The 26997-nt window shown below is 41.5% G+C and overlaps 1 protein-coding gene across 8 annotated transcripts in view; it reads right to left on the bottom strand.

Annotated features, from left to right (window-relative positions):
* The window catches only part of Snap91 (synaptosome associated protein 91), a 114333-nt gene that overhangs the window by 19605 nt on the left and 67731 nt on the right, over nucleotides 1–26997 (bottom strand). For 6 of the 8 annotated variants that reach the window (XM_057768818.1, XM_057768817.1, XM_057768815.1 and 3 more), the window contains exons 11-20: nucleotides 21821–21848; nucleotides 17554–17663; nucleotides 15606–15721; nucleotides 8784–8798; nucleotides 8494–8655; nucleotides 3214–3321; nucleotides 2321–2593; nucleotides 2017–2094; nucleotides 1783–1854; nucleotides 1309–1392 (exon numbers count right to left, since the gene is read on the bottom strand). In XM_057768818.1, coding sequence (XP_057624801.1) covers nucleotides 1309–1392; nucleotides 1783–1854; nucleotides 2017–2094; nucleotides 2321–2593; nucleotides 3214–3321; nucleotides 8494–8655; nucleotides 8784–8798; nucleotides 15606–15721; nucleotides 17554–17663; nucleotides 21821–21848 — 1046 coding nt within the window. The remainder of the gene's footprint in view (nucleotides 1–1308; nucleotides 1393–1782; nucleotides 1855–2016; nucleotides 2095–2320; nucleotides 2594–3213; nucleotides 3322–8493; nucleotides 8656–8783; nucleotides 8799–15605; nucleotides 15722–17553; nucleotides 17664–21820; nucleotides 21849–26997) is intronic. The other 2 variants (XM_057768821.1, XM_057768822.1) reach the window with 1 other exon arrangement.

Genomic DNA, 26997 nt, shown 5'->3' on the forward strand with positions numbered 1-26997 from the left:
TATCCATCATGCGGCAAGAAAGTAAGAGGGTCAAACAGTAAGTAACTAGGCAATTCAAGTGTGAAATACGTAGAGACATGCACAGACATGATACTCTGTATGGTAAGTCTGCCTCCTCAGTCTACGAGAAATGACTGGGTGAACCAAACCATGATCTAAGCAGTTTGTTTTATTTTTTATCTTCGGATAGGGTCTTACTTTGCAGTTTCTGCTTTCTTTGGGACTCCCCCTCGCCCCCCATCCAAGAGCATGAAGGTGTGTGCCACTAGAGTCTTCTCTAAAGAGTATAGCCTCTCAAGAGAGTTCTAGAATATTTAAAAATTAGTGCCTTGATGGAAGATTAAAAGATATACTATTCAAATGAATGTTTCAAAGTGATTTTCACCACTTATTAAAAGCAGGATTGAGATTTTAAACTTTTTAAACAAAGGTAAAAACATAATTTTCTCATTTCCCATTTAAGCTTCTAAACATTTACTATGCCCAGCTCAGCAGCAGCTGCAGCAGATCTCCTTGTACCTAGGTGTCTGAGCACCTTCAGGAGTATCTTCCTTGTACCCTCATATATCCAGCATGCCATATACCAGGATGCTCCAGCAACAATAGATAGTCCATGTGGCTACAATTTGCAAAGATGATGTTTTAGCCCAAAGACACTCACTTTTATGGGTACCCATGATTCACTTCAGACCTGTCTCCTTCCTGCAAGTTTATGGCTAAGAAAGAACTTTAGATTTTTTCATGCACACAAATACAATCAATATAGTTCATGTATAGTTCTGCTTTCAACTACTGTGCATACTACTACATGTATACCTGAACAACATCTCTGAGTTCACTGGAAAGATTTAATAACACTAAATTCAATGCAAATTTACTCCATGGTTTGAGTATGATGACATATGACTGGCTTGTTTTCAATTCCGAAGTACCCACTTCATGTCTATATCGCTTTTAAGAATGTTTATGTAATCAACATATCAGGATCTTTGAGAAAACAGTAGAGAGGAACTCCAATTAAGTGATTAAAAATCAGGATGAAGAAAAAGGCTGAAAACAGGAAGACTTCACATGAAAAATGTTCTGGCTTTGTTAGGGCACACAATGAAAGCTGCAACAAACCAATGAAGATGAAAGGGGTGATGGCAAAGAAATGAAAAAGGTCTGGACAACTTAAAGTTTACAAGTACGAGATAAACGCAACTTGAGAGTCAAAAGAAGCAAAAGAAATAGAATGAAAGAGGAGAATCTACTCAGAACAGAAATCACTCCAGATGTCTTAAGGGCGGAAGGAGGAGAGATACGCACCCCCGAAAAGGTCTAGCACACCCGAGGACTCCACCTTTGCTGGAGAGGCAGTGGTTGCAGGAGACGGCGCTACAAATGTGTCCACTGCAGTGAAGAACACGGGAACATGCAAGTCACCCTTGGAACAATAAAACCCAGAACCCTGACAGTGGCCTTGGGATTTCACAGTTACAGGAAGAGGGTTGGAAAATCTTAACGGTTCAGGAAAGCAAATGAGAGCTGACTCTTCAGTACTGAAGTTTCAATGGGAAACAGAATCTTTTCTTTGCCAACCTTATATTTGAAATTATAACAACCCTCACCGGTTGACAATGGTCTGCAGAAGGGAATCTTCTCTTAAGTAAATTCTTAGTTTTAAAACATGTAAGGCAAACCTATAGGGTATTGGATCATCATTCCCCACATGAGCCCCTGCCCCCACCCCACGCCCCGCCTGAGGCAGCTCTGAAGGCCTGACCCTGGCAAAGCACTCACCGGATAAGAGGTCAGCAGTGAGTGTACTCTCAGGCACCGGAGAGGCCCCTCGTGGTGGAGAGGAGAAAGCATCTTCCAAAAGTGAAAGAAACCAAAACCAAGTAGAAATAAGTAGCAGAAAGCTGAAACCAAAGTTACACATCTAACAAATGCATTATCACAGCAACTACAAAGGGCTTGACCAAGGATACATCTACAGAAACAGAGTTGAAGAAATGGTTGCTTTGGCTTTACCTGTACCAAACAGATCTATGCTAGGAGCTGCATCTGGCTTAGGTGCTGCAGCAACTTCAGGAGCAGAATCAAACAAATCTAAGACCAAGAACACACAGGCCTTCACTCAGTCTGAAAAATCAAGCCTATAACAATATCATTAGCCAGTTTTCTGAATGAGCATTTAGAGGAACGTTGGGTTAAGTAGCAAATGGTTTCTACAGAACCATTTACCTATAGCTTTCATGCATAAGAGTCATGAGTGCATTACAGGACCAGACTCAAGCCACCAGACGGGAGAAATTCAGTAACAACAACAAATTACCACCAAAGATATCTAGAGCAGGAGGAGCGGCGGCGCTGGTGGCGGTGGTGGCGGCAGCGGAGGTGGTGGCAGTGGTAGTAGCTGCAGTGGCGGTGGTGGTGGCAGCAGCGGTTGCCACAGCGGTGGGAGCAGGAGAAGGAGCAGTTGCGGGAACTGGAGGGGCTGTGCTAGCTGTAGGGGTAACTACAGGAGCGCTGGTCTCAGGTGGCTTCATTGCAAAGAGGTCCAGCTCAGGCGCAGCCTCTGCACTACCTTCAGATGGGGCAAAAGGGTCTTTTGGAGAGGAAAGTGGAGACACACACAGCATCAGTCAGGAAAAAGCAAGAGGCAGAGTCGTAACTACAGGTAAAAAGACACTTCACACACATTTACACACTAGCTAGGCCTCGGCTACATAGGGTCAACATCTTATTAGCAGAAGTCAGCAATTAGGATGCTTTTCTAAAGAAAAAAGAAAATACAGTTGGTACCACAAATTGAATCTGAATTATTTTGTAGAGTGCTGTGAGATTAGCCTATAGTTTTGGTTCAGGGATCATGATCTTTTGTGCCCTCACCTAATCAAGTCAATTTGGTAGTTCTGAAGGTTCATTAAAACATGCCAATATATTTGAACTCAATATCATAAAAGAATGCATTAGAGGGGAAAAACATTAAGAGAGCATACTTGCACTGAGAAAAATTGTCAATCTTGAGAAATTGCCAATTTTGATAAGTATGCACTTTATCATCTTAATGTTTTAAGTGTTGGCATTATTTGTTCAGTTGTGGTGAATGACAGTTTACACTAATAAGAAAATAAAATCAGGAAAAAAAAACATATGGCCATATCTAACTATGCAGGTTTCACATTAGGACAGAAAAACAACATACTGGCTCATGTGTAAACCCACCATTTCCTGAGCATGCATCAAGAGCTGCAGCAACTGGGGTTGGGGTAGCTGGTGCGGCGGCCCCTTCGGATGCTGCAGGGGCCTCCCCAGGAGAAGCTGCAAAGGCATCTTGGGTGCAGTTTTTAAAATAACAGAAATTAAAGGAATAAAAAGAGAAGAAATACCGTAAAAGAACTGAGTTAGGTTGTGAAGAAAGCTCCCTTATACAACACGAATGTTTCCATGCACTGTTGGTAATCACAGAACATTATTCTTTGCGCGTCTCCCTGTTAGCTAACACCTGAATGGAGGCATGCGGATACCACTGAAGACCATCAGGATCCAACAAGATTCTCATTGTATAAGGGTTCTAAAAAGCATGTTTTATGTTTCATTAGAAATTAATGGATGCAAAAAATCAAAACACAAAATAACTTTACTATGTAATTTAAGACATTAAACTTTCATGTCCAGATAATACCTCTTTGTTGAAACTTTTATACCTCTGACTTCTAGAAAATTCCAATGCCTTTTCTTTATACAAATAATATTAAATAGTTAATGGCTATGTAAACTAATATTCCAAAGTTAAAACTAGTCTAGTGTAGAGAAAAAAACATACTATTAGCATGAAAGGTTTAGAAGGGATTCACCAAAGTTTTCACTAACCCTGGAAAGAACGGTTGGATACAAGAGAAACTCTTCTGAAAGAAACAACCAGTTAAACAAAATAGGGCATGATGCTTAATGTCTTTATTTCTACTTACATTCATTGTTTTCAAATATTATTATATTTTCTAGCTATTTGGAAAGTGATTCATTTCCAACAGATTAAAAATATAATTTCATGTTTTATAACTGCAAGTGCATTATTTACAGAAGAAACCCCATTAACATACAGCTAGGCCCAACTCATGTTTTCTTTTTCTTGTTTTCAATGCTAGGGGTGGGACCCAGAGCCTTGCACACTACATTCCCAGCCCTAAATAAACACTGACGGCTGAGAGATTCAAGTCATTCCGAGTGTCTGCCCATGAGCGAACCGTATTATGTATTACATTACAGAGTTAATGCAGAAAGTCTTCAGTTGCAAGAACAAAGATGAAGGCTTCAGAGGATGGGATCAACCCACTTGTACCTGCCACTTGTCATCCCAAACCTGATTTCCTATAGCACCTACTGACGTGTCCTAGCAAACTGACCCTTGCTCCTTAAGAGAAACTAGACAACTATGGGAAATGTCACGCAATATAGCTGCTCTCTCAGAGATTCATTCAGTGTGGAAAGCTTGAAGAAGTACTGTGGTCAAGGTCCTTGCCTCTCAAGTGAATGCAGCAAGTAACAAACATGCCTAGGTATAAAACTTTTAAGCAACATCTTGAGTCCTTATGTTTTGTGGAATAAAAAATGACATTACAAGAGACTCATTTGCGTTAGAAGTTCCTTGAGCAAAGCACGGAGACCGGCCAGGTGGTGGTGGCGCACGCCTTTAATCCCAGCACTTGGGAGGCAGAGGCAGGTGGAACTCTGTGAGCTCAAGGCCAGCCTGGTCTACAAGAGCTAGTTCCAGGACAGCTAGAGCTGTTACACAAAGAAAACCCTGTCTCGAGAAACAACAACAAAAACACAAAACAACAACAACAACAAAACATCAACAGAGCACACATCCATTTGAACTGACCACTTCTCTCAGCTGTCCTGAGGGAAAGTCTGCTGCTCTGCTAGGGGTAGGAACCAGGTAACCAAACTGGAGATTCAGTGCAGACCCACTTTTCAGACAATTCTAGTGGGCAGCATGAAAACCCTAAGGGAGGCAGAGGGCAGGAGGGGGAAGTGCTCCCAATATCATGCCCCGGTTCAGGAATCTTTCTTTTCATGCCTAAACATCCACAGCTGGGGCCAATGGCACTGAGAATCACAGAAACCACAAGAACAAATGACTAAATTTAACTTCTGTAACTATTTCACATGGTGCCGTTTATGATCTCCATTCTCTGAGAACCAACGTTCAGAGATTTTAAGTGTTTTACCCACAAAAAAATGATGTGAAGTAATATGTAACTTGATCTAGCCATTCCGTAATATATACATACCTCAGAGCCTCTTGCTGCACACGAAAATCTATGGAATTTAAGTTTTTCAGCTGAAAAAATAACTTGGGTAATTTGATCAAGGCCATGCAGCAGTGGTCGGGTCAGAATTTGGCCCATTTCTGCTGGCTGGAGCTTTGTGTGTTTGGCCGCTACACTGAACGGTCACAAACCACACCCCGTCCACTATACTACTCATGGCTTCTAGGATAAATGTATTAGTAACAGGCTCCAGGAGATGCTTACAGCCTAGGCGCTTCCGGTCACTACCTATGCACAAGCAAAGTCTGCACTAACGCTGCCTTCTAGGAGAGGTTTCCTTCTCCCCATCAGCCACATATCTCTTCATCACTGCTCTTCTTAGTTAAGACTAAACACCAGCAACTTAACTGTTGACTCCCACCAAAGCTTCTCTTAAAGAAGCTGCCACCCATGTTATAAGCTTCTCTCAAATTCTCACCAAAACCTTTCCCGAAGACATGAATGTAGGAAAGGGATTTTTTTTTTTCAGTCTCTCCTCTGCTTCTATCACGTGGGTGCTAGGAGTGAGACTTGGGTCATCAGGTTTGGCAGAGGCACCTTCACCATGGGCCATCTCACCAGCCCCCAACTAAGATATTTTAAAAGAGCAATGCTGTCATTTATCAGTTACCTGTGGCTTGTATAAAAACTTAAAGCACAACGTATCTTATCATTCTGTTCTGTAAGACAACAGAAAGCAGGCACTATTTCTTAAAAATTTGCCTTAAAAATGAAAGATTTAGTAAATTTAATATCAGAAAAGACAATATAAAACTTAAATGAACTACTAACATAGAATAATAAAACATTATATAGTTATAAATTTGAATATTTCTTCTAAGCTCCCATTTCAAATGTACTAAAAGGCATAGATTCTTAATGCTTATGATGTTTAATGTTCTAAACTTTAATGTTTAAAATTTATATTTATGAAATGTCATAGCCATATTTTCCTTATATTAAAACTCACTATACTTATTTCTATAGAAATCTATATTGCTAGAGACATCACATAGAAACTCATAAGAGTATGTTTTATATCTCTGAGATAGAGGGCTTCTTATGTAGCTCAGGCTGGTCCAGAAATTACTCCATAGCTCTGGTTGGCCTCAAGTTTGCTATTCTCTTCCAACAGCCTCCCCAGTGTGACATTTTAAATCTATTCAAACAAAATGTGGCTGGTACCCATGTTAGAGATCCCAAATATTTTAAGCTGGCCAATGAAATGGCCACAGAGATTAAGTTTAGGATTTACCTAAGTCAAAGCTCTAAATGATTTGTTATAAACCAGGAAAGAACATGAAACAGATTAGGGGGAATTACTGAAGACGATAAACGATGCCCTGGTGTACTCAGAGACCCAACTGCGGCAGACAGAGCTTTTCCAGATGTCTGCGGCCAGGAGACAGTTCACAGAGCAGAGCGGAGAAATAGACTATGTGAGGAAGCCTGCAGAAGGGCTCATCCTCACGCATGTCCCTGCCTGGTGACAGAAGGGACAGAAGGGCTCATCCTCACGCATGTCCCTGCCTGGTGACAGAAGGGACAGAAGGGCTCATCCTCACGCATGTCCCTGCCAGGTGACAGAAGAGACAATGATGAAGACACAGGGCAGCTGGTTCTTGGTATTTCATTATGTGACTCTGTAGTACCTCGTCTTAAGACTTGTATTTAAAGGCAAACATAATGCCACCATGAGAGTATTTACAAAGATACAGATTTTTCTGCTTGACAGACACCAATCACAAATAGCATAATGGCTCAAACAGTATTTCAAAGAAATATCTTGGGCTTTATTATTCTGGAAAGCTGCAAAAAAATGCTGCAGTACAAAACTGCTGTCCAACTTGATCAATTTTTTCCATTGATCTTGCATGAGAGACCACTCAGACTCAATGCCAGCAGTGGCGCTGGAGAGAGCAAGGGTGAAGGAGTTAATCTTAAAAATTTAAGCTAAAACAACAAAAAAATTTAATTTTAAAAGATTAGGGCAACACTGGCAAAGAGCACTGTTTTGAGTGGTTCCTGCTAGTGAAATGCTCAAGGGTCTGCGCTTCTCTGCTTTTTAAGGAATGTGTTTCTCCCTGTCGGCATGAAGACTCAGCAAGGTGACAGACAACTTCTTCGGTGAGACTGACAGAAATGCTGTGTCTAGCTACTACCACCTGTTTTGGACAGCTTCAGCATCGAGGGCACTGCACAGCAGAGTGGTATGTGTCTGTGTAAGTGCTCATGCCCAAGGGAATGCACTGATTCTGCCGTCACCCGCCAAACCTCTCCTGGCTTCAACATCACTTGCTTCCTTCAATTTCTTTACAATATTTTCAAAAGGCCCTGGGAAATATACTATATGGTAATGAAGAAACACAAAACTATAACGAGTCTACCACCCCTTGGATGTGTGTATGTGGTACACACACGTCTCTGAGTTTGCATAGTGGCTTTTCTCAGATTCAAGTATGTAGATGAACTGGCTTCTCATGCTCATCTTATCTGGGCATATTGTGGGGAATTTTACAGGGTCAGAATTGGCATCTACATGAAAAGCCTATTTCTAATCAATCCTTTCTGAGACTGACCTGTACTTGGTTTTAATCAGCATGCCAAGTGCCACTTCAGATGGCCTTCAAAGTTCCAAACTCAAGATGACCCTGCATCTTATTTGGACACAAGAATCAAAAGTAGGTATACTAGCCAACTCTTTGACAAGCCATCCAAATTTTAATTCCTCACAGATAATTGGTTTTTTTGGGGGGGGCGGGGTCTAAATGTTAAGAAATTATTTAGGCTAGGATTGCTCTCTCATGGTCTTCAAATGTTCCCCAGGCTGGTTCTAATCTGGCCCCAATGCCACACCTAAATGAGTCAGAAGCCCGCGGTAACTCTCTGAGGCCCTGCTGGGAGGGCATGCGTGGGCCAGAGTCTGGCAGCGGTCAGATCCTGACATAACAGATCCTGACGTAAGATCCGTGTGTTCAAAGGGCCGCAGCTTCTGCTCTAAAGGTGCCAGAACTACAGGGAGAGAAGCTGATGACTTTAGCACAATCAAATGTATACGAACCAACACCGGGAAAGTACTTAACACCCTGCTATGTTTTTAGCATTGTGCAAGGCAATTCAAACGCCTTAAATCTCGGGTATGTCAGCCATCTTGAAAGGAGTCAAAGGAGCAGTGGTGTGACTGACTAACCTCCAAAGAGATCCACTTCGGTAGTGACAGCCGTCACGGTTGTGGTGGCTGAGGCAGAAGCTGAAGCTGCTTCAGTGGCTGCAGTAGGAGGGGAAGGTTCAGGTGCAAACGGGTCTGAAATCGGTGCTTCAGAGGGAGCAGAGGAAAGCGCAGCCAAGGAATCTGTATTTCACCAGAGACAGAGCAGAGGGGAGAGGAGGAAAAGACAGATAGACCAGACTCCTAAAGGCCCCAGGGAGACACTGCAGGTGGCGCTCCCAAGAGGAGCTAGGAAACATGGCTTTACTCACCCTCTCCCAAAAGGTCTATCCATGTCCACAAGGGGCAGCATAGGAAGAAACAAGAGTTCCAGCTGAAACATCGGACCGTGCCAATGTGCAAGCAGGGCGAGGCTCAGGCTCACCTGAGCTTCCTGCGCCTCCCCCAGGCCAGTAGTTTTCATTAGAGCACAAACACATTACCAACTCTCAAACAGGAAGGGACCCTAGACAATCCCCAGACCAACCTACCCAGGTTACAGATGGAAAAGCAGAGGGCGAGGGAGGTCAAGAGACTTAAATAACTTTGAAAAACCCAGCCTATATCCTGAAAGATAAAGTTTCACCTTCATTATCCCCTGCACATCCCCGTCACCTGCTGTGACTGATGCTAATCTGTAATTAGCAGAATTCTGTTGCCTGTTCTTTTTTCTTTCCCATCTACCCTCACTCTCCATCTTTGAGACTGGGTTCCCTATGTATCTCAGGCTGCTTTCTTATACAACTCAGACAACCGTCTAGGGGTGGCATTGACCACAGTGGCCCTCCCACATCAATCATTGATCCAGAAAGTGCCCCACAGACGTGCCCACAGGCACAATAACAAGTTTGCGCCAAGATGACAGAACAAACCATCGTGGCAGCTCTTTCTTAGTAACAGTGTCAGCGATTAGATAGTAAGAAACCACTATTTGTAAAGGATTAAAACCATAGACACAAATTAAAGTAGGAGAGTTCAATACATTTATAAGAGATAGAAAATCAAAGGCCTTTTTTTGCATTATAAAAATCGCTAGAAAATGTTCACTGTAAGAAATAGAAGTTAAATCTCGTAACAAAGAAACAGACATCCTTCGGTGAGCTACAACTGGCTCTGAAGACTAAATGTGCTAATTCGCTTAGAAGGCATATCCATCCCTGGAACACATCAAGTGTTCTGTAAGGAAAGCTAGGAGTATGAACTTCAAAGCACCTGTAAACCTTCTCGTGTCTGGTGTGTGTATTCAGCACAGCCTACAGATGCAAACCCCAGATTTTCTTAACGTGGTAGGCAGTAGACCACAAAACCACTTGATTATAGCAAATAATCCACGTGGAAAATATTAGTTCTATTATATCATAATATTATTTTTCAAATGCTTGCTGGTTATTAATTCCAGTATTAATAAAACCCTAGCCACAATCTTATATTTCTCAAAAAGCAGAAACTTTAAGTACTTATGAGAGGAAACTGAGTGTTTTTTTAGTGAGATACACAGACTCACAGTCCCTCATTTATTTTTGCTTCTGAAACACAGATTTATTATGGCTAAAGGCAAATGCTCTATTATACAGGCAAAGGGTGATTTCAAAACATCCCTGTGTTTTTTTCTGTCAATGGGCTTATTATCAGTCTAATTAAAAAATAAATATATGTGCAATTTTAAACTAGATTTATTAAAACATGAATTTGTTGAAATTTTGTTATCTTATACTAATATAAAAAATATTATCATTAAAATGTGTCTCCAGAAATGGAAATGTGTTGATAGCTATCACCCTATGAAGAATTCATGGACCTCTGAAGTGGTCTTCATCTTTGCATATTGAAATCCTTTCTAAAGGTCAGATAAGAATGCTCAAATAAGCTTCTGAGTTCACCTTTTATTGTCTAGTTATATAAAATTAAAATCCTACAATATTCAAAAGCAGTTGTGGCTTAATGTTAGGAAATAAGACTGGGAAATTGATTTTATACTTTACACATGACTAAGTACGAGACAAACAAACACATCTACAACAAAACATCGTCCTCAACTCCAGCAGACATCTCTTTCCTACTTCATTTTGTAAGCCTCTTAAGTTTCTTTATTTTTATTAGAACTTGAGGATTACTTATCAATGAATCTCCCCCTCAGCTTTTCTGTTGCTAATGATTGCTGCTGCAGTTCTGCCTGTCTGAGACACAGATACTGCCTAAATAGGCAGGCAGGCTGACTCCAAGGCCTTCCCAGCCTACTAAGTAAGGTCTTGGCATCGGTAATGAGACACGCTCCCTCTAGTGGGGAAGGTTAGAAAAAGAAATCACTTCAAGGGCAACGGTGAAGGTCACCAAATGGTTCTAGCATTAAAAGGTGTGAACACAATATTGAGACCCTGTAGAGACCAGGAAACTAAAAAGAGGCCATTATGAGTACAATGTGATGTAGGAAATGGGGGGGGGAGCCCCGGGGATTAGACGGCTCTGAGTAGGGAGAGGGGGGTGGGAAGGGGAGATGAGAGGACTAGGTGGAGGGTTAACCTGGAAAATAAGGGGTATGAGAAGCCATATAAAAACCTATTATCTTGTAATCGAATTTTAAAAATATAATTTACTTTCTAAAAAAGAGTTTGAAGAGAAATGAGCTGCATGGCTGGGAAAAGCTGGTACTGGGTGGGATGTCTCCTGACAGGCTGTTGTTAGTCAAGGAGACCACAGAGGCCCTCCATGCCACACAGCCTCTGGCAATTCCTTTGATTTTCTACCAGGATTAGTCAATAAGACCCCATTGCTGAAGATACTATATACCTTGGTTGTTTCACATAAAGAAATCAGGCTGGAAATGAGTTGTAAGATTCCTCCCTGCTGGCTAGATTCCATAGTCCTGGAAGGTTCTAGATTAGCAGCTGGATGAGTAAAACCACCAAGAGACTTACCCAGGCAATGTGTCAGGCAAGAAGCACCTAAATGTGCACTAGTGGCCCTACTGTTATGAGGGTAACCAGCTGCCCTCTGATTGGACTTAAGGCTCACTCCCCAGAAGGGAATCTATGCCTAGAACTGCAGAGCTCATAAAAAATGCAAACCAGAGCAGAACACGGGCCTCAGGGGAAATGGAATACCACTGTTTAGTTGAATTGCTACAGAATCAAATTGCCTTATAAATATTTTTATAATATGTTTATGCCATAGACAAACGCCACTCTCAGCCTTAATGAGAGAAGCCTCTCTTTGAGGTGAATGGGGGTCAGTGCACTGACTCATGGCTACATAGGTACTGAGAATAAGTAACAGATGAGTACTTAGCCCTGAATGAGGTATTCATTGTGTCCCCTTTAAGGTGTAGGGGACACTGTGGGAAAGAGGGTGAGAAGACAGCAGGGTTTGAAATGCCGCCATCAGGCATACTAAGCCACTGCACAGCAGCCGTGAATGCCAGCATCCGGTCTGTATAGTAGTGTATCCCTCGACAGTGCAGCACTGGAGGAAGGGCTCAGGGGGCCTTACTCCTCAATGCTAAAGAATTTGCTACTGATAGATTAGGGAGAGGGGACTCATTGCCTTTAGTCGTGTACCCTCTGGTGACCCCAGCAGATTCTAATGCATAGTTCCAATCTAATACTCATACGGATGGAGCCAATTTAACTAAACAAGTCACAAAGCTAAACAAGAGTCATGAACCTGGGAAAAGGATTGGTTGGGATGGGGAAGTCACTGACAGGACAACTTGACACAAGGGTTATCATAGAAAAGGGAATCTTAAATGAGAAAATGCGTTCATCGGATTGGCTTATAGGTAAGCACATAATCATTTTCATGTGTGGGAGGGCCCACTGTAGGTGGTGACACCCCTGGGCAAGCAGTCTTGGGTGGTATAAGAAAGCAGGATGATCAAGCCAGCGAGCAGTGTTCTTCCACGGCTTCCGCTTCCAGATTCCTGCCGTGACTTGCCTTTATGTTGGACTGTAAGGTAAGGTGTAAGCTGAAGTAAATGTGCCTCCCTAAGTTGCTTTTGGTCCCGGTGTTTTATCACAGCAATAAAAAGTGAACTAAGAGAGATGGGAAGGAGATAAGAGTGGGGTCAAGAGGGGCCACTGAGTCTATAATTTGTGATCCTAAAGAAGCTAAATAAGAGGGTGAGCCCAAGGAAAAACATATAGTTATCCTCCTGGCTATGGGAAGTAGACAAGATTGCCGGGCAAAAAATTGGAATCTTGGGGGTGGGGTGGGATGGGGGTAAGGGGAGATGGGGAGAGAAAAGTGTGAAGGAGAGGATGGGGGGAACTTGGGGAAACGGGATGATTGGAGATAAAGGAAGGTTGGATAGGTGAGCAGGGAAGCACATATCTTAGTTAAGGGAGCCACCTAAGGGTTGGCAAGAGACTTGAACCTGGAGTGGCTACCTGGTGCCAGGGCAATGTCCCTAGTTATTTCCTTGGGCAGCTGAGGATAGGGAACCTGAAATGACCCTATCCTATAGCCATACTGATGAATATCTTGCATATCACCATAGAACCTTCATCTAGCGATGGATGGAGATAGAGACAGAGAGAGGCCCACACTGGAGCACTGGACTGAGCTCCCAAGGTCCTAATGAGGAGCAGAAGGAGGGAGAACATGACCAAGGAAGGCAGGACCACGAGGGGTGCACCCACCCACTGAGACAGTGGGTCTGATCTATTGGGAGCTCACCAAGGCCAGCTGGACTGTGACTGAAAAAGCATGGGATAAAACCGGACTCTCTGAACATGGCGGACAATGAGAGCTGATGAGAGGCCAAGGACAATGGCACGGGGTTTTGATCCTACTTCATGTTCTGGCTTTGTGGGAGCCTGGACAGTTTGGATGTTCACCTTCCTAGACCTGGATGGACCTTGGACTTTCCACAGGGCAGGGAACCTTGACTGCTCTTGGGGCTGGAGAGGGAGGAGAAGAGGAGTGGGGGGAGGGGGAGAGGGGCAGGAGGAGGGGAGGGAAATGGGAGGCGGGGAGGAGGCAGAAAATTTTTTTTTCAATAAAAAAAAAAGAGTGGGGTCAGGGTGGTAATCAGATTATGTATATGAAACTGTCAAAGAACAGAATTAAATAATGAAAGTATGAATACATATTGACTTAAATGTATGGCAGAATTAAAAATAACATTCATGTAATATTCTTATTCTTATTTTTTTTATTTTTATTTTTTATTTTATTTTTTTATTTTCGAGACAGCGTTTCTCCGTAGCTTTTGGTTCCTGTCCTGGAACTAGCTCTTGTAGACCAGGCTGGCCTCGAACTCACAGAGATCCGCCTGCCTCTGCCTTCCGAGTGCTGGGATTAAAGGCGTGCGCCACCACCGCCCGGCTCATGTAATATTCAATAGTCTTATATAACCCAACAAATTTATAACTAAAACCATTTTTTTGTTACAAATGTTTTATTAAGTATGAATTTCATGGCTGAGAAAGATCTGACTTGAGGGTATGGATCTGAAAAGTTATCAAACAGGAAGACAGTATGTTGTATGAATGAAATCATCAACAACAAACCAAAAGAACGCACTTAAAAGCTAAAGCTCAGAACAAATGAGTGTTTTCAGGAAGAAAGTCCTCATGCAGGCTCCTCAGCCACAGTTGCTTCCGCAACTGAAAGGCAGTCGTAAAGTTAGGTGAAGTTTAAGGAGCAGATTTAAACATTTAAAAGCTATAGCCTTAACAGCTGACTATTCAGTACAGGAGAATGTTTAAATGTTTAAAATGTTCACATTTATTGCTGTTGACTTGAGTTCTGAGCTGCTTATTGTTCTTTAATTTTGTTACTGAATTGTGGGTAATAAGATGAAGAGATTACAAAGACCCGAGGATGGGCAGACTCAGGGAGAAGGGGCAACAAGTGCCAGTGGAGGAGCCAGAAGGCACCTCCTGCCTGGACGTTCGATTTCTGCCATCTGACCCACATACTGCGCTGCTCACACAGAATCCTCCCCTGGGCTTCTCCACAGTGCAATCAATATGGTTAGGATGTCTGGTCACTGGCTTTGCAACAACACAGCTAACGTGCCACGCAGCCTCCACATTCCTAGAGAGAAAGCTCCCGCCAGAATGTGCTTCTGGTGTGATACTGAACCGCCTTTAATAGGCCCACCCAGCAAACAATTATCTAGGGAAATGAAACTTCATTTGACTTTGTTACTTACTGTTAATTAAGAACACTGATTCTGAAATTTTATATGCTCAAGTTATTCCTAGTATGGCACACAGTCTCTCCATCTGCTGCCTGAATATCCAGATGCAGAACTCTCCGTTCCGTCTCTAGAACCATGTCTGCCTGTACTCCACCATACTGACCGCCAGGATGAAAATGGACTAAACCTCTGAAACTGTAAACCGGCACCAGTGAAATGGTTTCCTTTCTCTCTAAGAGTTGCCATGGTGTCTCTTCACAGCAACAGAAACCCTGGCTAAGACATTACACAAATCCCTATCAATATGCAGTTCCTCAAATACTGCAGACTAGCTTTATCGTCAGTCAGTTTTTCTCTGAGTGACTAAGTTTTCACTGTTGCTTTCACAGTTGTGTCAAATCTTAAACTTACTGCTAGTTTGCTGTTGTAGAGCATACCACTTACAACTATCTTAATTTTACTTTATCTTAAATGATTTTAATCAAATGTTTATGAAAAACTGTTTTTTCTGAGACTAGTGAATCCACTGGAATTGAAATGCCTAGCTGTGCTTCCTCTTGGCCAACCAGTGTAGGCTAAACCTTTTCTGATATAGACAGGAGTATAGTAGATTTTAACTCCATGGAGCCAGACACAGTGGGAATAACAACACCACCCCAAGCACTATACACTTGTAATATATCCATTTCTAGAAAACAAAATTTTAGAAATACAAAAATACTATTGTTTCAATTTTAAATAGTATATGGGTATTTGAACTTTTAAACTGCACTGTAGAGAATTTCTATGTCTTTCAAGGTGTAATCTGATCAGCTGAAGCCATTCTGATCGTTTCTAACCATATTTCTATCACAATTGTTGATAATCAGAATGCACAGGTAATAATAACAGCCCAGATTTAAACCACCACAGATAATGCCCCAAGATCCCCAGGTCTGTATGACTCACTCACCTCCCCATGCAGTGGCTCCCCCAGCAGCTGCTGGTGGTACAGGCGCTGCTGCGCCCCCAGTCGCTCCAGAGAAGTCTGGTTGAAGATCAAGGAGGTCGCTGGACGGCTTAGCAGCGCTGGAAGGGAAGCAGGACTTCACAATCAGACACTGAAACATTGTAATGCAAAGTATCTTTCAACAAAGACCCATGCAGACAATATCAAAGACTTGTGTAGGCCGAAGAGAGGCTTGGAGAATCACCTTTGTCAAAGCAGTACATTAGCAACACAAAGATTTTTGTAAAGGGCTTTGAGGGACAGGTGGTCTCCTTCACTCCTCAACTCTGCCATTATAGCAAAAGTAAGACACAATACAGAAGAAAAACCAGTCACTATGCTCCATCTCAATAAAATTTTATTTGTAAAAATAGATAGTAAGCTGGGTAAAATATTACAGGGTATTGGAACTCAAAACTTTGAGATTATCTTTTTTCTATTTTTTTAATGTAGAAAAAACTGTCTTAAGAATTCATAAACTACATGCTATTAAAATAAGTTTATTTTTCCCTAAAGTAGATGATAATACACCAAGTTTGCCTTTCAGTGGCTTATATTACTTTGAGTAAGCTTTTCAAAATTTATTCACTGGTGAAAAATCCCAAATAGAATTCTAAGTTTTGTTGATTAAAGGATGGGCTCAAAATCCCTAGTGTCCTGGAATCTTATTCAAAATGCGAACTTCCAGCTAATGCTGTTGTTACTTCATCAAAACCTTTATTTTAACACGACTCTCCTATGATTCCCAGCTACACTAGATCTGAGGCGCACTGACTACAGGCTAGAAGCCCTCAGAGCCCCAAGCTCCCCATCTGCCTTCATCTTTATTTACCCTTTTACATGGTGGATGCCAATCAATATTCAACTGAAGAGAGGAATCTACCACACTTAAACCCCTGAAGGCATTGCTTAATCACCAAGTTTGCTTCAGTAATAGACTTAAACACAATTAGAATAAATAACAGAAATGGGAAATGTTTTATTAGTAAAAGTTTAATCAGGAGGCACGTGTGGGGTCCACGGTTTGTCCCCAGCAACACACAAATAAGATTATTATAGCACTTGGCTTTGCCAAGCATGTAAGAGGCAGAAGTAAGCAAGTGTAGCAAGCAGTAAACACAGAAGCAGTAAGTAGATTTGTTGCTGCTTAAAACTGAGGTCTCTCAAAAAAAACTGAAGTCTCTAACTAGCGTGCATTCATAAGAGAGTCACACACACTCTAAAGCGAGGCTAGAATCCTCTCACAGTGAAAGAAGGAGGTGACCCAAAATTGTTATCTGTGGAAGCCCTTATGTGCTGGTGACTTATTTCAGGCAGTTCTGAGACTCAGTCATCCCTGTTTTCCCCAGCACACGACAGCCACGTGTACCCTGTCTCTTCCTACCACCTTAGCTGACTTCCTTCCATGGCCAAGCAATCAGCCTGCACCTGCGACAGGGTTTCACCACAAAGCCCAGTGTGGCCCCTAACTGGTTATGTAGTCCAGACTGGCTTTGAACTCATGATCTAACTGCCTTGGTTTCCTGAGTACTAGGACTACACGTTTGTACAACCACACTGTTAATGGTTCTGAAGCACTCTGAAACACCTTTTAAGTTTCTCACAGGAGGAGTTGATTTTTATTAGATACTGTGCATAGCATCCAACCTCTGAAGGACCGGCACTATATGAGTCTTCCAGAAGTTTCCCTCAATTTATGAGTGACAGCATTGGTCTTCCCAAGGATTGAGGGGATACAGACTTAAAGTCACTCTAAGAACTTACTTTACCTTGAAAAAGCAACCCCCAGTCACACAGTATCAGGACTGGATTTCACCTGGCTAAACTGTGTGGCATCAACACAGTACACAAAATACAGCAAAAATCAAATCAAAATATTAATGACCTGCTGTCTACATATTCATGAACTGACCTGACTGGGACCGCCGCAGATGCTGTTGCAAATAAGTCAACCGGTGGGGAGGTGTCGATGGTTTTAGCTGGTGTAGAGTTAGGCGATGTAACAGTTGTGACTGGAGACGACTGCAAGCAGAGAGCACAGCACAGGTCAACAGAGATGCATCAGAATCCCACGGAGCAACGGGCCACTCCCCTGGCCCGTAAACCCACGCCATTCCGAGCATAATCACTATGGGCCAAACACACCTCGAGTTAGAACAGTTACATGTAACTACGTAAAACAGTTGACCTAACTTCTAGTTGTGTATTTAAAATCAAGATAAATGTATTTACTGAACTTAAACTTATTAGGAAACTAGCTGTCAAAGATGGCCAATGGTGACAGCAGCTATAAAGCCAGTATTTCTGTCTAAATGTACTTCATGTGAATTCTCAGATAACTTCAACATCTGGACGTTTAACATAAATACTTCATAGCTGGCAGGGAATAATTCACATTTAAGATTCAAGTCACTCAGAGGCAGGCGGATCTCTGTGAGTTCGAGACCAGCCTGGACTACAGAGCTAGTTCCAGGACAGGCTCCAAAACCACAGAGAAACCCTGTCTCGAAAAACCAAAAAAAAAAAAAAAAAAAAAAAAAAAGATTCAAGTCACTGACAATGTGAGGGTATCGCCTGTATCTCATCATACTGTGAAATAAAATCTAAACCTTTGGACTGAGAAGATGGCTTAGCTGGTAATGGACTTGCTGTGCAAATACAGGGACCTGAGTTCTGTTCCCCAGAACCTATACAAGAATCCAGGTGCTGTATGTAGGATGTGTGTGTAACCCCACAGAGGTCACAGGCCAGAGACAGGCAGAGCTCTGGATCCCACAGACCAGTCAGTTTAGACAGATCTGTGAGCTCTGGGCTCAGTGAGAGAGCTTCTCTCAAAAGGTAAAGTGGACCTAGGATGAAGGAGCTACCTGATGTTAACCTAGCTTCCAGACACACATGTACACACGTGAACAGGTCACACATATACAGCAATTCTTCTGTTTGTTTGTTTTCTTTTTTTAAATATTTATTTATTTATTATGTATGCAATATTCTGTCTGTGTGTATGCTTGCAGGCCAGCAGAGGACACCAGACCCCCTTACAGATGGTTGTGAGCCATCATGTGGTTGCTGGGAATTGAACTCAGGACCTTTGGGAGAGCAGGCAATGCTCTTAACCTCTGAGCCATTTCTCCAGCCCTGTTTGTTTGTTTTCAAGACAGGGTTTTTCTGTGTAGCCCTTGCTGCCCTGGAACTCATTCTGTAGACCAGGATGGCCTCAAATTCACAGAGATCCGCCTGCCTCTGCAACCCAAGTGTTAGGAATAAAGGCGTGTGCCACCACTGCCTGGCAACACACATACATATCTTGTCTCCTATAAGTTTTATAGAAATGTTAATATTTTATGTATTAGAAAAATTAAAAATTTTGTGATCATTATACTAATTATATTTTATCTAGCATCTATAACTTTCCACAGATAAAATGCATGAATATCAGGATCAAACAGAGGCTCTGCCACCTTATTTCAAATATATCAGAGCTAAAGGAATCTTTTTTTTTTTTTTTTTTTTTGGTTTTTCGAGACAGGGTTAAAGGAATCTTTTTAAATTTTTTTAAAAAAATTTTACTTTATGTGCATTGATGTTTTGCCTGCATGTATGTCTGTGTGATGGTGTTGGATCCCCTGAAAAAAGAGTTACAGACAGTTGTGAGCTGGCATGTAGGTGCTGGGAATTGAACCCGGGTATTCTGGGAGAGCAATGTTTTTAACCATTGAATCATCTCTCCAGCCCTAAAGGAAGCTTTAAAATGTCATAAAAATCACTTTGAAACAAAGGATGGGTAAGGAAGTTATGGAAGATCTTTCCATTTTTTAGTGTCTTCTTCAGTTTTTTTTTTTTTTTTTCAAAGACTTAAAGTTCTTGTCGTACAGGTCTTTCACTTGTCTGGTTAGTTACCCCAAGATATTTATATTTGTGGCTATTGGGAAGGGTGATGTTTCTCTGATTTCTTTCTTGGCCTGTTTATCATTTGTATATAGGACGGCTACTGACTTTTTTTGAGTTAATCTTGTATTCTGTCACATTACTGAAGGTATTTATCAGCTGTAGAAGTTCCCTGGTAGAATTCTGGGGGCCGCTTATGTATACTGTCATATCATCTCCAAATAGTGAAAGTCTGACCTTTCCCTTTCCAATTTGTATCCCCATGATCTCCAAGGCTTCCCAATGGAACACAAAAGTTCATCAATGGAATCAGAAAACACTAGCTACACAGTTAATGGCATATTATCCATGCTGGACGCTAACTGCTCTTAAAAAAAGAAGAAAAAATACTTCAATTTTTAACTAATACTCGTAAATAAACTTAGTAAAAGTGATGGTCTATAAAGTAGCAGGGAGAATGTAAAGACACCACATATACTACTAATGCGGATACAGAAATGAAGGTGAGCAAAGGCCCGTGACAAAGGCCGTGTAACAGGAATCTCTAATGTAACATGGGAGCTCAGAAAACACAACACCAATGAACATCATCATTATGCAAAACAAAAATCAGAAAATTTTTATTTGGCTAGAATGTCAAAAAAGACCATCCTAAAGTAAGCCCTGATTTGGCCACACTAAGGAGTCATAGCTGGACATTTTCACACAGGTTTGTTTCTGTCTCAGAAAAACTGAAAAGATTTCTGCTTAAATTTTTTTCAGGCCCTGTGAGCATTTAAATAGCCAGTCAGGCACAGGCAGAGCATCTGCCATTTGGGAGTCGCTGGCACAGTCGTAATGACATCCCTGAATATCTGAAATGGCAGCATTACATAATGGAGATGTGTAAAATAAAAAAGCACATCTATTACACCTCTGCCTAAAATACAGTGGCAGATGTGAACTACAGGCCCGGGAGAGTATGTGCTCCTGTCAGGGAGACCCTGCCATTGTCCTTCGACGGCTCAGAATGGGTGGGGGGCGGCTGAAGGAACTATTATGATTACTCTAACAGCCATGCTTGGGGCAAAGGCACCTACTAACATTTTTTTCTGTATCATTAAAATACACATAACACCCTGTTCCTGATCTATATAGAGATTTATGATGTGTGAAAAGAATTTCCAATTAGCAAAACATTATACAGATACTTATGGTTTTGGCTGTCACAGAAGTACAAGAAAAACTCACCTATTTAAGAACTCAGGTTCTAAGAGAAAGCTGAATCACTTATAAATATAACTTAATCTTTTCTCAAAAAATATAAATCAAGTGATCCATCAGTCTTATTCCTAGCTGCACACCCAAAATAAATTGAAGGCGGAGTCTCAAACAGATATTTCTTTTTTTGTTTGTTTGTTTGTTTGTTTGGTTTTTCGGGACAGGGTTTCTCTGTGGCTTTGGAGCCTGTCCTGGAACTAGCTCTGTAGACCAGGCTGGCCTCGAACTCACAGAGATCCGCCTGCCTCTGCCTCCCGAGTGCTGGGATTAAAGGCGTGCGCCACCATCGCCTGGCCAGATATTTCTTTTTATACACATTTCTTAAGATTTTTTAAAATTTATTTTTCTTTATGTGTATTGTGAGTTTTAATTGTCTGCAAAAGTACCATGTGCATGCAGTTCTTACAGAGGCCAGAACAGGGCATCAGATTCCCCTGTTCCTGGAATCACTGGAGGTTGCGAGCCACTCAGTGTGTGTGTTGGGAACTGGGCCTGGCTCCTCTGCAAGAGCAGTGATTGCTCATAATTACTAAGCCATCTCTTCAGTCCTTCAACTAGATACTTCACAGAATAGTTCATAATGTTTGTCGTCTGTCATACTGAAAATCTGGACGTAACTCAAATACCTATTGGAGGAAAAATGAACAAAATGGTGTGTGTGTGTGTGTGTGTGTGTGTGTAACAGAAAGGTTTATTCAACCTTAAAAAGAAAATCTTGGCCTTTGAGGCTAGGCTGAGCGCTCAAGACATATTAAGTAAAATAAATAAATTACGAAAGGCCAGACTGTCTGGATCCGCTCAGATGAGGTATATTTGCAAATGTAGAAAGAACGGTAGTTTCCAGGGGCTGAGGTCAGGAGGTATGGGGCATTACTGTGTCATGCCTCTGGACTTGATGATGGACGATGAGAAAGGCCTGAGAGTGTGGTATGCTTGCTGTGTTGCAGAATGAACCACACTTGGTGCTTTGAGCTTTACACTGAACGACGCAGCATGTAAAAATAAGACACCCGAGAAACAACCCAACTTACCTTACTTAATGGAGAGGGAGCACCAGATCTAAAAGGAATACAAGAAAATGAAATGTGAACGTGCCTGAGGATGTCTGCGGAAGCAGCAAGTTTGGCGACCTGCCGTTCGGCGCTAGGGCCGTTTTCACGGCGCTCTCATAGCCACAGAGGCGCCCACACCACTGTCTTTTACTCAGTGAAGTCCCTGTCTCAATGTTTCCATTGGCTTAATATCTATCAATGGACATTCTTAAATTTTTTTTTCTTTTGGTTTTTTAAGACAGGGTTTCTCTGTAGCTTTGGTGTCTGTCCCGGAACTAGCTCTTGTAGACCAGGCTGGCCTCGAACTCCCAGAGATCCGCCTGCCTCTGCCTCCCGAGTGCTGGGATTAAAGGCGTGCGCCACCACCGCCCGGCTCATTTTTAAATTTAAAATGATTTTTTTCTCGATTCATTGTTGTTTATGTTCACCAAAAAACACTGTTAGAATTTCAACTTCTAAAAGGTCCTCAAGCCTTGTAAAAAGGCGCATTATATAAACTTATATAAACTTTAAAAATGAATACCTATTAATTATTTCAAAACTTAGAAAGCTCAAGAAGAAAATTATTCATTGCAATTCATTTAACTTCAACTCTTATGCATAAAGAAGGAAACTTAGAGAAAAAAGACAGGATCCCTGTGAGCCGCGTGAGTGAACCAGACTCAACATACATGACTACACGCCTGTAGCTTGTATGTGTTATTTTCATGCCTGTAATGAAAACTCTTTAGTAAAACTATTTCCATATGTTTGTCATAACTAGTGGGAGTATGACAGAGAAGAGCAACCTGGATGATTATTTCTGAGGAAATATGAAGGAACGGGACAGTCTTTAAAGGGAACACCGACTCTAGCACGCACTAGACAGTCATGCTTTAGAAACATGTGCCTGAACAGCTCACCCTTCCCTAACATGGGGTGGCATGAAATGAATAATAAGGAAAGAATGAAGGCAAAGCAAACTTTAATAAGAAGCTGCAGCCAGGGTCAGCTGTAAGGATGGCTTTCGTTCAGGAGCAAATACCAAAGTTAGTAACTGGAATTTTGTCCAATCCTATGCAAATTCCACCTATTTACAGACACTCTGTGCCAGCTACTATCTTATGAGTGCCTACAACTTCCCATTTGAAAGGCTCCACTGAAGTGAAGACATTCGGTGTTTTTGCATCTACAGAAAAATGGATTTTGGAATCTACGAATCTAGTACACCATTAAGGCTGAAATATCATGAATTTTTGGCTAAACTTTTTTCCCACTTACATCATTTTCCTTCATATATTTTCAAAAGGAAGGAAATTAGATATATCTTAAAAAACATTAAACAAAAAAATGAAAATGAAAACTTAATAAAAATAATGTTTACTTGGCAAAATAAAAGCAAAGAAAGAAACCACAAACACTCTTTGACACAGTCACTTTCTGAGAAGAAGTGAGTTTCACAAGCTAATTCTTCCTGGTACTGATATGATGAGTTACTGGGTATAATAAGCAAGAACTCCTGAAATATTCGCCAGCCAATACACAGAAAGTGGGACCGGCTTCTACTCCACAATAAGCCTATGTAAGAAAACTGATAGAACACTGCCCTCTGCTGTTAAAGAACTCAACCTCAAGATGTGTGAAGGACAATTGTAACGGTGTGATCACCCTTCACAAAACACCACAGGAACACTCTTACTAGTGCCTGTGGCTATCCCATGGACTAAACAGATGAGTGAGAATGGACTGCCTCTCCCTGAGCGGTCAGGACACCCGCTGATCACAATTCAACTGTCTCTCATCTCAATCTTCATCACTGGGGGGTAACTAAAAGAACACATCCTGCTGTTGTATTACCTGAACACTTTATACAATATCTAGCATTTTGGGTGGTATTAAATTGAAAATTCAAGTAAGAATGTATTTATGTACTCATTTCATAGTCACCAATGAACCAAAAGTCTTAAGAAACTGTCTTTGGCCTGACAAGAGAGCTCAGTGTATCACTGCTTTCTGCCGAATATGATGGCCTGAGTCTGACTCTTGGACTCATGTGGTGGATAGAGAGAGTCAGGTCCCACAAGAGGTCCTTTGCCCCTACACACACACACACACACACGAATAAACAAATAAAATGTAATTAAATTATCTTATTTGGAATTAAGCTGTCAACATGAGTGACCTCTGTTCCCATTGGCCCTATCTGGCCTTTGCTATGACACATTCAGAGGTGTTTCGATGGGGCCATCACTTACTGAAATCTACACCAAGACTGTCTGCTACCCAGAGTTTGTCCCTGGTCCACATTCAACCTGCCCTAAAGAAAACACACATGGGATGGACATGTGTTCTTTTCCCATAGGTCATAAACAGCTGCTTTTGGAGAATATTTTGTCTGATATTCCATCCTACTGTGCCACTGACACTTAAAAGAGAGAAAATGCTACCAGTTCTTGAGTACAGACAACAGCATTTACTACAAACTGATATTCATTTTTATAATTTCATGCATGGTGTGTTCTAGCTGGATTTTTGTCAACAACACCAGATAGAATTATCTGGGAAGCGGGAGCTCCACTGTGAAAATGCCTCCATCAGAATGGCCTGTAGACAAGACTATAGGGCATTTCCTTGACTGATGAGGTTATGTGGAAGAATCGAGTCTACTGTGGGTGGTGCCATCTCTGGGCATGGGGTCCTAGATGGTATAAGAAAGCAGACTGGGCAGTAAGAAGCGTTCATGCAGTCTGTTTCAGTTCCTGCCTGCATGTCTCTGTCCTGACTGATTTTCTTGCCTTGACTCCCCTCATTGACTGACTGTAAGCTGTAAGGTGAAATAAACCCTTTCCTCCTTAAGCTGCCTTGGTTGTGGTGCTCATCATAGCAATGGAAACTTAACCAGGACTTACAGAAATCTACTACATAGTAGATCATTGAGAAAACTAAGGCACTACTGATAATTTTAAAGGAGAATGAATGGCCTATACTGTAAATCTAAGAAAATAATCCTTAAATTGCTACAAATAGGCCTACAGACTTTTTTTTTATGAACACAGAAAATGTTGATGCTTCTTTCAAAGATGGAAATAGCAAGTTCTCAAGAGAAGAACCTTTGTTATTTACCTTCATCCCCAACAATAATTCCTATGTAGTGTTGAACATGAATGTTATCCACAAAAATATAGAGATATAAGAGCCTATCAATATCTTGCAAACAATTTTAATTACACAAGATATATTGGGTTTCCTACATGCTCAGTTCAACACTTAGTATGCCACAATAGAAATAAAATCAACTTCAGTTTTCTGTGCTATGGAATCATAAAGGAGAGAATACACAAAGTTATGCTATACAGTATTCCACATTATTTAATGCCTGTCAGTGGACATGGCACTAAAAGTGAAAGGCATTCATGTCTAATCTAGCAGTCTTTTTGTTTTGTTTTATTTTTCAAGACAGGGTTTCTTTGTAGTCCTGGAACTTGCTCTTGAACTCAGAGATTTGCTTGCCTCTGCCTCCCGAGTGCTGGGACTAAAGGTGTCTGCCACCACACCTGGCTTAGGCTTATCACAGCAGACATTTGCAATGACATATACATACACAAGGGGTTAGAAGAGTTTTGTATCGCTATGGGATGGCAAAAAAAAAAACAAAAAAAAAACCTCAAACAAGCAATCTATGCTCCTTGTAAAATTGCCTTGGCTTTCTACAGTGTACTGGAAGACAATCTTTCACTTATTTATTAAATGAAATAATGAAATATCTTTCCTAAAAGGCAGTTACTTAAACACCTAAGAGATATTGTTAATTATGATCCAACAAGACTCACAGGAAGCAAAACCATTCTTTCCAGACACCTTAGGAGAGAAAAAAAATACATAATAGAAACATAGATGCAGAAGATGGACACTAATCAATTTTCAAATTTTCAGATACCAAATATAGAATAGTAAGTGGTTTTGGTTACCAAATGCAAAGTCACTTAGCACAGTACTCACCCTTCACTTAAGTTCCCATGGAAGCACAAATACACAAAGGAGAAATGAGTTAACTATTACACCTTGTTCTTTCTTAAAACCAGATCAAGAAAAGACTGATTAAAATGTGTTTTCAGCCAATTACTGAAAGGAATCTGGCAAGCATAAAGTGATTTTAAAGAAGCAAGAAAAGTTATTCTAAGATGAATGAGTTTGGCTATGGACTACATATGGAATTTAGTTCCTATTTCTAAAAATGCCTATGGGTAAATTTTCCTCAAATTGGCCATACAGGGGCAAGTTCAGAGTCAAAGGCAGGCTTAAGAGGCTGTAGTTGGGGAAAAAAGGCTCTGGTGTAGGCTGCACTGGACATTTCAATTAGAAACATAGTGAGGTCGGCAGTGCCTGCCTGAGAGAGCAAGGGCTTGAGAAGCAGCTTGCAGTACACAGAAGGCACTCAACAGGGACAGACAGACTGAGGGAACATGCATAGGCAAGGTCCTTCAGCCACTGGAGCAGGGACCGTTCTCAACTCTCTGCGCCCGTTTGTCTAAGTCCCAGTCATCTGGCTTCCCAACTATCCCAACAGAGAGTGGCCCAGTATATTGTAATGTGGTGGTCTCACACCAACATCTGTCAACCACAGCTACACTGGACCACTGCCTGGCCTAAAAACAACCAGAGAGGTCTTGTCATCCATCACTGAGGCTGTGTGGACAAATATGCCCAAAAAACTTCCCTACTGAAAAGTTAAAACTATACCAGACACTATGTATAAAACCATATTAAACTAATTTGGCAGGAAAAACACAGCTGATAAAATAATTGGAAAAAAATGTGACATCAAGACATAAGCCTAGGCTCCGAGAGGATGCCCAGGAAGGGATCACAGAAGAGTTAAATATTCACAGCTCTGTCATTTGCAAAAATAAAAACACACAGACAACCCCAAATCTATGGCCAGCCGTTAGCCCTGCAACAACTAATCCCTGAGCTATCAGATGACCTAAGTGAACTCCACCTGAAGTTAGGACCACTAATGACAGACTGCAAGCTGACTGTGGAAGAGAGGCCTGCTTTCATTGTTCACATAATAAAGTGTAAAACAGTCCCTGGCATCTAGAACCAAAATTCTCTTGGAATTACCCATGTCGCTAAAAAGCCACAATACAGGGAAGCTCATGCCTAAGGAAGGAAGG

The sequence above is a fragment of the Chionomys nivalis genome, chromosome 4 (genome assembly GCF_950005125.1).
Source record: "Chionomys nivalis chromosome 4, mChiNiv1.1, whole genome shotgun sequence".
Lineage (NCBI taxonomy): Eukaryota > Metazoa > Chordata > Mammalia > Rodentia > Cricetidae > Chionomys > Chionomys nivalis.